This window comes from Mustelus asterias, chromosome 9, assembly GCF_964213995.1.
Source record: "Mustelus asterias chromosome 9, sMusAst1.hap1.1, whole genome shotgun sequence".
Taxonomy (NCBI): domain Eukaryota; kingdom Metazoa; phylum Chordata; class Chondrichthyes; order Carcharhiniformes; family Triakidae; genus Mustelus; species Mustelus asterias.
In genome coordinates, this window is record NC_135809.1 from 111,759,485 (window position 1) to 111,771,849 (window position 12,365).

At 44.7% G+C, this 12,365-nt stretch overlaps 1 protein-coding gene across 1 annotated transcript in view; it reads left to right on the forward strand.

Moving 5' to 3' along the window:
* Positions 1–1,441: 1,441 nt before the first annotated feature.
* The window catches only part of ctr9 (CTR9 component of Paf1/RNA polymerase II complex), a 49,310-nt gene continuing 38,386 nt past the window's right edge, over positions 1,442–12,365 (forward strand). Inside the window, exons 1-5 of the mRNA XM_078220841.1 lie at positions 1,442–1,527; positions 4,599–4,697; positions 7,995–8,234; positions 10,157–10,274; positions 11,414–11,503. Of these exons, the coding sequence (XP_078076967.1) occupies positions 1,480–1,527; positions 4,599–4,697; positions 7,995–8,234; positions 10,157–10,274; positions 11,414–11,503 (595 nt within the window). The 5' untranslated portion in view covers positions 1,442–1,479. The remainder of the gene's footprint in view (positions 1,528–4,598; positions 4,698–7,994; positions 8,235–10,156; positions 10,275–11,413; positions 11,504–12,365) is intronic.

A 12,365-nucleotide genomic window follows, 5' to 3' on the forward strand; every position in this document is an offset into this window, starting at 1 on the left:
TTTTTCCCACTGGGTACAAATGTCTCTCTCTCTTCTACTGGGTGCCAATGTCCCTCACTCTCCCTCTCCGATGCAAATATGTCTACCTGTCTGTCTATGTGTATGACTCAATGGATGCCAATGTCAGTCTGTCTATGTCTCTGTCTCACTGGGTGCCAATGTCTCTCCGTCTATGTGTGTGTTTGTGTTTCACTGGGTGCCAATGTCTGTCTGTCTATGTGTGTGTGCGTGTGTTTCACTGCATGTCAATGTCTCTGTGTCTATGTCTGTATGTCTCTGTCTCACTGGGTTCCCCACTCTCTATGTGTATCTCTGTCTCTGTGTGTTTATTTGTGTGTGTGTGTGTCTGTAACTGGATTGCTCTCTGTCTCTGTGCGTATAACCAGGTTGCTCTCTATCTGTGTGTATGTGTGTAACTGGGTTGCTGTGTGTCTATCTATGTGTGTAACTGGGTTGCTGTCTATCTGTGTGTGTAACTGGGTTGCTCTGTGTGTGTGTATCTGGGTTGCTCTGTGTGTGTGTGTGTGTGTATATCTGGGTTGCTCTGTGTGTGTGTGTGTGTGTGTGTGTGTATCTGGGTTGCTCTGTGTGTGTATATCTGGGTTGCTGTGTGTGTGTATCTGGGTTGCTCTGTGTGTGTGTGTATATCTGGGTTGCTCTGTGTGTGTGTGTGTGTATCTGGATTGCTCTGTGTGTGTGTGTGTATATCTGGGTTGCTCTGTGTGTGTGTGTATCTGGGTTGCTCTGTGTGTGTGTATCTGGGTTGCTGTGTGTGTGTGTGTGTATATCTGGGTTGCTCTGTGTGTGTGTGTGTGTATCTGGGTTGCTCTGTTTGTGTGTATGTATCTGGGTTGCCCTGTGTGTGTGTATCTGGGTTGCTGTGTGTGTGTGTGTGTGTGTATATCTGGGTTGCTCTGTGTGTGTGTGTATCTGGGTTGCTCTGTGTGTGTATGTGTGTATTTGGGTTGCTGTGTGTGTGTGTGTAACTAGGTTGCTGTGTGTGTGTGTGTATCTGGGTTGCTCTGTGTGTGTGTATCTGGGTTGCTGTGTGTGTGTATCTGGGTTGCTCTGTGTGTGTGTATCTGGGTTGCTGTGTGTGTGTGTGTGTGTATCTGGGTTGCTCTGTGTGTGTGTGTGTATTTGGGTTGCTGTGTGTGTGTGTGTAACTAGGTTGCTGTGTGTGTGTGTGTATCTGGGTTGCTCTGTGTGTGTGTATCTGGGTTGCTGTGTGTGTGTGTATCTGGGTTGCTCTGTGTGTGTGTGTGTATCTGGGTTGCTGTGTGTGTGTATCTGGGTTGCTCTGTGTGTGTATCTGGGTTGATGTGTGTCTGGGTTGCTCTGTGGGGGTGTGTGTGGGTTTGTATCTGGGTTGCTGTGTGGAGGTGTGTCTGGGTTGCTCTCTCTCCTCCCCGGTTTCCGGTCCATCCCGGTGTCCCGGAAGTGCTCTCCGGGCCTGGCTCCGGGGTCAGCGGGGCCGCCATGTTGTCGCGCGGCTCCATCGAGATCCCGCTCCGGGACACGGATGAGGTGAGGATGGGGGGTCCGGGACTGCGGGGCCGGGGAGAGTCTCCCCCTCCGGGGGGAGAGGGGTACCCGCCCGCAGCGGGGGGGCAGCCCGGCCGCGGGAGCCGGGGAAATAGCCGCGGCCTCCGACTCGGGCTCAGATCCACAGCGGCTGCTGGAGCCCTGGAACGGGAGAGGGAGCCCAGCAACCGGGCGCTGCCTGCCCGCTCACGCTCCACCCGGAGCCCGGCTGCCCGGGGAGGGGAAATTCCCCCAACTTTTTACCCCCGTCCTCAGTATGTCACCCCCCCACCCCCATTGCCCCCGGTGTGTGCCCCCCCTCCCTTGCAGTATGCACCCCCCCCCCATTGCCCTGGTGTGTGTATGTGTCCACTCTCACCCCCCCACACCCCCATTCCCAACCTCATCCCAATGTCCTGTGGCTATTCAACGTCTTCCTGGGGCTACGGATCAATATCCATAAATATAGATTATGCAATGGTCATGCTGCTGTTTCTGGGATCTTGCTCTGTGCCAGTTGGCTATGGGGTTCTGTAGTGCACTGATTGACTCGGGAACCTGCAGTGTCAGACTGGCCGTGGGAACTTGCGATGTGCTGATTGTCGACAGGACCTTGCTCTGTGCCATTTGGACTTGCGGTATGCCAATTCGTGGTGGGGACTTGTGGTGCGCCGATTGGTGACGGGGACGTGCGGTGTGCCGATAGACAGTGGGAACCCACGGGGCGGCGATTGGCAGCTGGAACCTGTGGTGGGCCAATTGGTGGCTGGAACCCGCGATGTGCCAACTGGTGGCAGGGACAGAGGGTGTGTAGATTGGCGGCAGGGGTCCACGGTGTGTCAGTTAGCTGTTGGGTCTTGGGCTGCTTCAGTTGGCCAAGGGGTCTTGAGCCAAGGGGTTGATTGACTTTGCAGTGTGCTGGTCGGCTGCTGTTTCCTACACAATAATGAACACTTTTTAAAACACTGGTAGAAAACCTGTTGCCCGTGGATCGCATGTGGCCCACCAAGGTTCTGCGTGCAGCCTGTGAAGTATTTTGTTAACCGTTGCTCACATGCAGGGTTGCCAGATTCTGCTGGTTTGTATCTGTATTTCTCTTATTTACCAGTATTACTAAAGTGATATACACGTAAAGCAGGGGCATTCACAACATTGACTGTTAGAGCCGTACACTCCCCTTGTGTCCAGTTGAAGCATAAATATTTATTTTGTTTTTGCCATTTGAAGTTGACAGTTCTATTACTATATGAATGATTAAGCATTTTCTGTAACTCGTTATGAATCATTTGGCATGTATCAAATATATTCAAGCTTATTCATGGGGCCATGGTTAGTACACAAGTCTGATTTCAATCTTGCGTCCCACTGAGATGATGAAGGACTACCTGTGCAACCCATTCACTAGCCTAGGTTGACTTAAACTGCTTCAAAAGTTGTTCATGGGCTGTGAAGCGCTCTGAGATAGCCTCAGCTTGTGAAAGGCGCTAGATAAATGTAAGTGTTTCTCTTGTTATCTCCACACTCAATTATTCCATCGTGTTCCTGTCCATAAACCTTCTCTCCATAAACCTTCTCTCCATAAAACTGAGTCACCCAAAACTACCACTTGTGTCCAAACACTTTTGCATTATTGCCAGCCTGACCATCTCATAAAGCAAGAGAAAGCTACTAACAATGAGGAGATTTCTTGTGGAAAGCTGGAGTGGGCCACTTAGCCTATGAACTTGTTCAGCTCAGTAGCCTGGCCTCCTGAGGCTTAATTTTATTTATTTGCTTTAATCCCCGGGTGGGAGGTGTAGCAAAGAAAGAGATTCTAGCTTTTGCTGGCGACAGAGAAAGAGAGAGACAGCGGAAGGGGGCACAACAGAATGCTTCAAGCGAGGAAAAAATCCTGAGATTTGGGTCTTCTATTTTGAGATTATGAGTGAGACTTAATTTTACTTAAGAATCGCATCTTTGTTGATAGCTTTGCATGAGTTGGCATGTGTTGACTCGTCACTCTTCTGCTCCCTGTCTGGCAACAGATCATCTCATCCTGGTTTTAAAATCCTTCCAGGGCCTCACTCCACTCCACTATTTGTGGTCAGGCCTTCAGCTAGCTGGGGCCCAAGCTCTGGAATTCCTTGACTAGACCTTTCCAGCTATCTTTTTTTTTTAACATGCCCAAACCTTCCTCTTCGGTCAAGATTTTGGTCACCTATCCTAATAGCTCTTTATGTGGCTCAGTGTCAAATTTTGTTTACTAATCACTCCTTTGAAGCAACTTGGTAAATTTCACTATGTTAAAGATGCTATGGAAATGCAGATTATTGTTTCCTCTCACTAATCTAATCTGGCTATTACCCAGTCTTTGAATTGTCAGTTTTCTGCTTTGAGTTGTCTCTCTTTGACAAAGGTACTCTATAAATGCAAATGGTTGTGAATAAAAGTTCCCACCTGAAACATTAGCCTGTCTTACAAATATCAGCATTGTAAAACCAGCTCCATTTTCTGTAAATATTTCAGATTTTCTCCCTTTTCCTCAATTTAATTAAGAGAGCAAAAACACACTTCTTTCTGAAAATGTAGGAATGCAAAGGTTGGCCAGTCATTTTATTTAATCAATACCTCTGTTGGCAGAGTTAAGTGATGCTGAGGCGATTTTTAGAAAATTAATTCATGGGGTGTGGCTGTTGTTGGTAAGGTCGACATTTATTGCCTATCTCTAATTACCCTTAAGGTGGCGGCGAACTGTCTTGAACACAACTGAGCCACTTGGTAGGCCATTTTAGTGGACCTAGCAAGAGTCACCCACATTGCTGCTAGTCTGGAGCCACATATAGGCTGTAGCGGGTAAGGATGGCAGATTTATTTCACCTCCGTGAACCAAGTGGGTTTTATGGTTATCATTACTGGCAGTAAGTAGCCTTTCCTTCTGACATGGGCTTTAAACTCATGCCTCCAGATCACAAATCCAGATCTCAGAATTACTGTTCCAGTAACATAAACACTGTGGCACTATTACCCAAATTGATGGCTTGAAAAAGAATGGTGGATAATCACAGCTAACCTACCTTTCACTGTTTTTTGTTTAGGTCATTGAACTTGACTTTGATCAACTACCAGAGGGAGATGAAGTCATCAGTATCCTCAAACAGGAACACACTCAGCTTCACATATGGATGGCCTTGGCGGTTTGTATTCCACTATTTCATACAGAGATGTAAAGCAGGGTGATTATTATAAACACGCAGCAAACATCTGACGTCAATTTTGATTTGATTTATTATTGTCACATTGTATTGGTATAAGTGAAAGGTTTCTTGCACGCCGTACAGACGAAGCATACCGTCCATTGAGGACATAGCAGAGAAGGACAAGAGAGGGTACAGAATGTAATTGAGATTGAAATAGAACATTGTTAGCGCGTTTAAAAGAGTTAAATACATAGAACGGGAGGGTATGCTGGGGTCAGCTCGCAAGAAGTCGCCACGCTCCGGCATTAGATAAAGTGGAGGTACTGGAAAGGCTGGCAGCACTCAGAGTAGAAAAGTCACCTGGTCCAGGTGGAATGCCTGTGAGGTGACCAAGGGAATTGCGGAGGCTCTGACCACAAACTTCTTTAGATATGTGATTGGTACCAGAGGACTGGAGGATTATAAATGTCTGATATCTGTTCAAAAATGATAAACCCCATTGGTCTTAGGCCAGTGAGCCTTGGTGGTGGGGAAACTTCTAGAAGAACAAATTAATTGTCACTTGGAAGAATATTTGTCAATAAATTACAGCCGAGGTGGATTTGTCAGAGCCAAATCATGTCAGGTTAACTTGATTGAATTCTCTGGTGAAGCAATGGGAGGGTGCATGAGGGTTATGTGATTAATGTTGTGTTGACTTTCAAAAGGCATTTGCTGGAGCACCACACAACAGACTTGTTTGCGATCAAATAGGCAGTGGCAGCATGATTGACAAAATTGGCTAAGGCAGATATCAGAGAGTAATGGTGAATGGTGGTTTTTCAAACTGAAGGGACATATACAATGGCGTTCCCTGAGAGCGACTGATCTTCTTGGTTAAACTTTAACTTTAAAACTTTACTGACCCGGACTTGGATGTCCAGGGCATAATTTGAAAGTTTGCAGATGACACAAAGCTTGGAAACCTTGTAAGCTGCGAGGACGATAGTAACAGGCTTCTGAGGGACATAGCTGAAATGGGTCGATACGTGACAGCTGGAATTTAACATTGCGGAATGTGAAGTGAAGCATTTTGGTGGCGAAAATGAGAGAGGCAATATGAACTAAATGGTCCAATTTACATGTGGTGCAGGAAGCGGGAGACCTGTGGGTGTATTTTCACAAATCTTTGAAGATGGCAGGACGGCTGTTAAGAAAGCTTACAGCTTTCTTAGATTTATTATTTGATAAATAAGAGAACAAGGCAAGTTTTATACGTTTATAAAAAGTATATAAGAACCTTTATGAAATACTGATTGGGCCACAGCTGGGAATTGTGTTCATTTCTGGGCATTGTATTTTAGGAAGGATGTCAAAGCCTTTGAAGATGGTGCAAAGATGATTTACTGGAATGGCAACAATCCTGTGAAGGGACTGGAGAAACTGGGATTGTTCTTATTTGAGCAGAGAAGATTAATGGGAGATACAATAGAGGTGTTCAAACCAATGAAGGGTTTTGATAGAATATAATCAGCAGAAACTGTTTCCAATGGCGGGGGTTCCATAACCAGAGGAGACCGATTTAAGCAAATTGGCACAAAAGCCAATGAGAAGACATTTTATTCTGCAGTGAATTGTGATTGGGAATGTCCTGTTTGAAAGGGTGGTAGAAGCAGACCCAATAGGAATGTTCAAAAGACAATTGACTAAATGCTTGAAAAAGAGACTTTGAAGGGATGTGAGAAAAGAGCAGGAAGCACAGGGCTAATTGCTTAACTCTTTCAAAGAGTCAGTATAGACGTGATGGGTGGAATGGCCACCTCTGCTTTTTGATTCTGAAGGTCATTAGTTAGTAAGTGATATTTTTGGGGCTCTGAGGTATTTATTATCATTTTGCACTGCTGTAGTTTTTTTGTTTCTTGTGAAGTGAGCAAAGCCAGCATTTATTGACCGTTAAGAAGTGAACCACCTTCTTGAACCATTGTAGTCCATGTGGTGTATGTACATTCACAGTTCTGTTTGGGAGGCAGTTCCTCTCTCTACACCTTAGCTATGACTGTAACGCTACATTCTGCACTCTCTGCTTTCCTTCTCTAAGTATGGTATGCTTTGTATAGTGCACAAGGAACCATACTTTTCACTGTATACTAATACATGTGACAATAATAAATCAAGATCAAAGATTCTAACCTAACGAAATTGATGGAATGATCGTATATTTCCTTGCTAGAATGGTGACTGGCTTGGAATGGAACTTGTAGTTGGCAGTGTTCCCATGCGACTGCTACCCTTCTCGTTTTGGGTGATGGAGTTCATGGGTTTGGGAAGAATTGTCGGAGGAGCCTTGGCACATTCCTGCAATGCATCTCGCAGCTGCTACTGTGCACTGGTTTTAGAGGGAGTGATCTTTTGAGCTGGTGGATGGTGTGCCAATCAAGCAGACTTGAATCTGACCTCAGGGGGAGAGTGATGGAGTGGACAAGTACCCAGTGTGAGACTACTGGCATGGATTTGTAATGGGTAGGTCATGTATGAATAAATTGTTGGAGGAGATGGAAGTCCAAGATAAAGAGACTTCACCTTACAATTAGAGCCAGACTGTTCAAGAGAGATGTTCAGATACAATTCTTCATGCAAACGTTGGTAGAAATGTTGGTGCTAGTTCAGTTATTAATTTTAAATCTGAGATCAATAAAAAATTTTTTGCTAGCCAAGGGTATTAAGACTTAGGAAGCCAAGTCAGGTGGATGGAGTGAGGATTAGTCTTGACCTCAGTGAATGGCTAAGACTTGAGAAACTGAATGGTCTCTCTTTTTTTCAATCACTATTATTAAATCAACAATGTTGTAGGAAAATATTCGACAGATATCTACATTATTTTTACCATTGGCTTTTTAGCAAAGAAATCAAGGTCCAATTTCTCATTTTCCTTGATGTATTGTTTTGAGGCACCATTGGTCAATTTTGGACTACTTTATTTCATCCGGTTTAAAACTTGCACTGTGTTTTTGCTGGATGTAATAGCTGTAAGAGTTTTAACAACACCAGGTTAAAGTCCAACAGGTTTATTTGGTAGCAAATACCATTAGCTTTCGGAGCGCTGCTCCTTCGTCAATAATAGCTGTATGCAGACGCTGTTGTCCTGTGTTAGATCGGGGAATATCTATGGATGTTATTATGATCTTCGAGAAGGCTAGAGATTATTGGTAACAGAAGCAAAAAGCACATTGAATTGGAGGTAATCTTATAATCCAGTCTCAGGATGCTTAAAATTAATTTTTATTCTCTCAAAATAAAACCTTTCATATCTTAAAGCTCGAATACTTCAAGCAAGGAAAGACAGAAGATTTCGTGAAGCTGCTGGAAGCCGCTCGTATCGATGGAAACCTGGATTACCGAGATCATGAGAAAGACCAGATGACATGTCTGGACACTCTTGCCGCTTACTATGTACAGCAGGCTCGGAAAGAGAAGAACAAAGATGCAAAGAAAGAGCTCATCACGCAGGCCACCTTGCTTTATACCATGGCCGACAAAATCATTATGTACGACCAGGTATGATTACAACAGATGTGAGGGATGTTATGATGAAGTGCAGCATGCAGTGAGGTGCGGTATGGTGGGGGATGGCAAGGTACAGTGTGATATGGTAAGGTGCAACACTGAGGTACAATATAGATTGCAACAATGTCTAAAGGCCCTGTGTCCTCTCTCTGAAAATGCCCTACCCCAATTTCCATCCCTTTTCCTTTCCCCATTTAGCCCTTAAATCCCAAGGCTAAAAAAGCTTTAAAATTTTCAGCTAACCTCTATCCTGCACGTTTGACACTGCTTTAGATTAGTACAGTAACACACTGCCATTGGGCTGTCTATATAAACACTTCTTACTTCCCTTTCAATATCTTGATACCAGCAGTACCAGCTTATTGAAAACAGTTAAACGTTCGTGTTTAAAAATTCGCTGAATGGAAAATCTAAACTATGGTCTTAGCATTGGGGTGGCACGGTAGTGCAGTGGTTAGTACTGCTGCTTCACAGCTCCAGGGACCTGGGTTCGATTCCTGGCTTGGGTCACTGTCTGTGCGGAGTTTGCACATTCTCCTCGTGTCTGCGTGGGTTTCCTCTGGGTGCTCCGGTTTCCTCCCACAGTCCAAAGATGTGCGGGTTAGGTTGATTGGCCATGCTAAAATTGCCCCTTAGTGTCCTGAGATGCATAGGTTAGAGGGATTAGCGGGTAAATATGTAGGGATATGGGGGTAGGGCCTGGGTGGGATTGTGGCCGGTGCAGACTCGATGGGCCGAATGGCCTCCTTCTGCACTGTAGGGTTTCTATGATTTCTATGAATTATTGTGATACCAATCAACTCGATAGTCTTTGCGATGTCTGGTCAACCAAATCGTTCCGCTGACAAAATTGCTGAATATGTTCCAGTCTCAACAAATATCTCGTCTCTTGGACCAAGCAGTTTTCTTCCTGGTCCAGTTTTACAAAAATCAATCTGGATAAAACTGAACCTGCTAGGGACTTTGGAATTACTTGATTAAAAAAAGAACAAGGTACATCTAGCTCACCTTCTGCCATCCTTGTCCAATGACAATCAAACTCTAATCAATGAGTCTACAACAGACCCAGTGGTAGAGGGCTTTGGAAACCAGGCATTAAAAGCCCCCTGCTCCTCCCACGCATGTTACATTCACCACACATCATGTCTCTAATTATTCGTAGACTGGATCCCAAAATACTTTGCATTTGAATAAATAACTGCTTCTCCTCATTTCTCAGCAGCAATGTCGAGAAACATTTGCACTACTTATTCTGAAAGGCTAGTCCCAACACCTCGTTTGAATAGTCTTTAAAATTATGAAGAGATTCAGTATAGAAGGTGTTTCCACTTGTGGAGGAAACCAGAACCCGGGCCAACAACATAAGATCATCACTCGTAAAAAAAAAAAGTAAAGTGGTCATAGTCCCAGATGACCGTGGGCTGCTTGTTCCTTTGAAGGGGAGAGCTGACTGCTGGTGATTTTGACCTGAGATTCACCACACTTCAGGAGAGGGGCAAGGTTGAAAAGACAGGGCCTTCATGAATAACCTCAGCCAGTACAGAACTGAACCCATGCCGTTGCCGTCGCTCTCCATCACAAACCAGCTGTCCAGCCAACCGACCCTCCGTCGCTCATAAATACGGTAGGCAGCTCAGGAGAAACGTCTTCACCCTGGGAGAGGTGAGAATGTGGAACTTGCTAGAAGTAGTAATGGTGAATAACATAGAGTTATATAAGGGGAAGCTAGATAAAAACGTGAGGAAGAAAGCAATGGAAGGTTACACTGATGGGATGGGATGAAGTGAAACATGAACAATGGTGTGGACATGTTGGGCAGGATAATCTGTCTCTGTGCTGAAATTCAATGTAATTAATTTTTTTTCTGCTTGAAAGGTGTTTTGCCCTGATTTGTTCTCACTGCTTGTCTTTAGAACCACTTGCTGGGAAGAGCCTGCTTCTGCCTGCTGGAGGGGGATAAAATGGACCAAGCTGAGGCACAGTTCAACTTTGTGCTGAATCAGTCACCGAATAACATCCCTGCACTCCTGGGTAAGAACTCCCTTAAAGCGAGGTTTGCAATGGGATCTTGGTTCTGGATGAGAGAAGAGGCAGGTCCTTCTCCCTCCAGAACAAAAAATAAAGTTGGTTATGAGCAGTTAGGTCAGGGGAATGTCCAAGCTCTTTGTGAGTTGCATAAATGGCGTTCGATGGAGCATCGAGGGGCCACCATGTAATGCCACGGTCTCACTAATTTGCAGTTGGCAAGTGCAGTAATCTTTGCTCAAAGTAAGCTACAAGCAGCAGTGAGCTAAATCATAGAAACCCTACAGTACAGAAAGAGGCCATTCGGCCCATCGAGTCTGCACCGACCACAATCCCACCCAGGCCCTACCCCCATATCCCTACATATTTTACCCACTAACCCCTCTAACCTATGCATCTCAGGACACTAAGGGGCAATTTTTAACATGGCCAATCAACCTAACCCGCACATCTTTGGACTGTGGGAGGAAACCGGAGCACCCGGAGGAAACCCACGCAGACACGAGGAGAATGTGCAAACTCCACACAGACAGTGACCCAAGCCAAGTAAATGACCAAGTAATCTGTTTTAGGTGTTATGGGGTATATACTCATCAGGATATCCCTGTTCCTCTTCAAATAGCGTTGTTGATATTTTACATTCACTTTGTAGCAATTAGCTATAATTAATACATAAGTATGTAGGTGGTGACCATTAACTGGGGATTCACTGGAGTATAACACATCTGAGAGGACAGATAGGTCTTTGGTTCGGTGAGTAACCTGAAAGACAACAACACCTCTGACGTTGCAGTGCTTATTTAGTGCTGTATTTGGAATGTGGGCCTTGATTATATGCTCAAACCTCTGGGGTCAGTATCAAACCCACAGCTTTCTGACTCGAGATGAGGATATTATCAGTGGCGATATAGATGTTGGCACTAAGAGATCTTGCAGTTCTGGTTTAGGATTTATTTTCCAATGTTGGAATATTGTTAAGTGTGTTTTCTTAAAGCTCCCCATGAAACGGAGCAAATGATAAACATTGGGACGTGGGTTTTGACTGGCTGGACTGTTATGCTTCAGGTGACTCACAAGCTGCAGTTTGAACACCCTCCAAGTTAACATACTGACCTGTTGAGTGACTCTTTCTTTTTCCTCCACAGGCAAAGCTTGTATCTCTTTCAACAAGAAAGATTACAGAGGTGCTTTGGCCTATTACAAGAAAGCCCTTCGGACCAATCCTGGATGCCCAGGTAGGGAGTGGTTCCATGCACCCAGCCATGGGTCTGTTGAGATAGACTTGATTAACAACAACCTATCCCCCAATGGCTTCTAAACATGCCAGTGAATTTGTCTTTAACGATTGTGTGAGGGTTTAGACTGTGATGCATTAAACAGGTTTGTTTAAACATGAATTGCTTGCAAATAGAACTGGAAGATCAAGACTGAATTGGCTTGAAACCCCCTCACACCATAACTAGCATCACACCTATCCCTGCTGATGTCTCCTGGCTACCCATCCCTGAGTGCATCAACTTCTAAACTATCTCTGACAAGCCCACACCTGTAGACAGGTATGATGTGGCAGTGGTTATGTTATTGGACTAGCCATCCGTGAACATGAGTTTGAATCCCACTGTGGCAGTTTGTGAATTTGTATTTGGTTCAAATGATCTAAAGATTAGAAATTTTCCAGTGTCCCAAAAGCTGCTATCTCTCTCTTCGTGATGCGGCTTTCTGGATTAATGTGAGGGAGTCACTTTGTCAGTAAAAATAATTGCAACTTCCTTTTGTAAAACAATGACAACTTGTACTTATATCGTCTTAATGTATTGAAATGTCTGAAAGCACATCACAGGAGCATTATAAAACTAAGTATGACACAGACATTAAGTCAGATGACCAAAAGTTGAATGGGTATTGGGGGGGGGGTTTAAAAACAAGATCAGAATTAAAAAATCATGATGTTGCTTGACAGGGAGCCAATGTTGGGGTGGGAGGAGAACAGCACTCGTTGTGAGTTAGGACATGAGCAGCAGATTTTTGGATGGTCTCAAGTTTACAGGGGGTAGAATGTGGGAGACCAACCAGATATGCAATGGAATAACCGAGCCA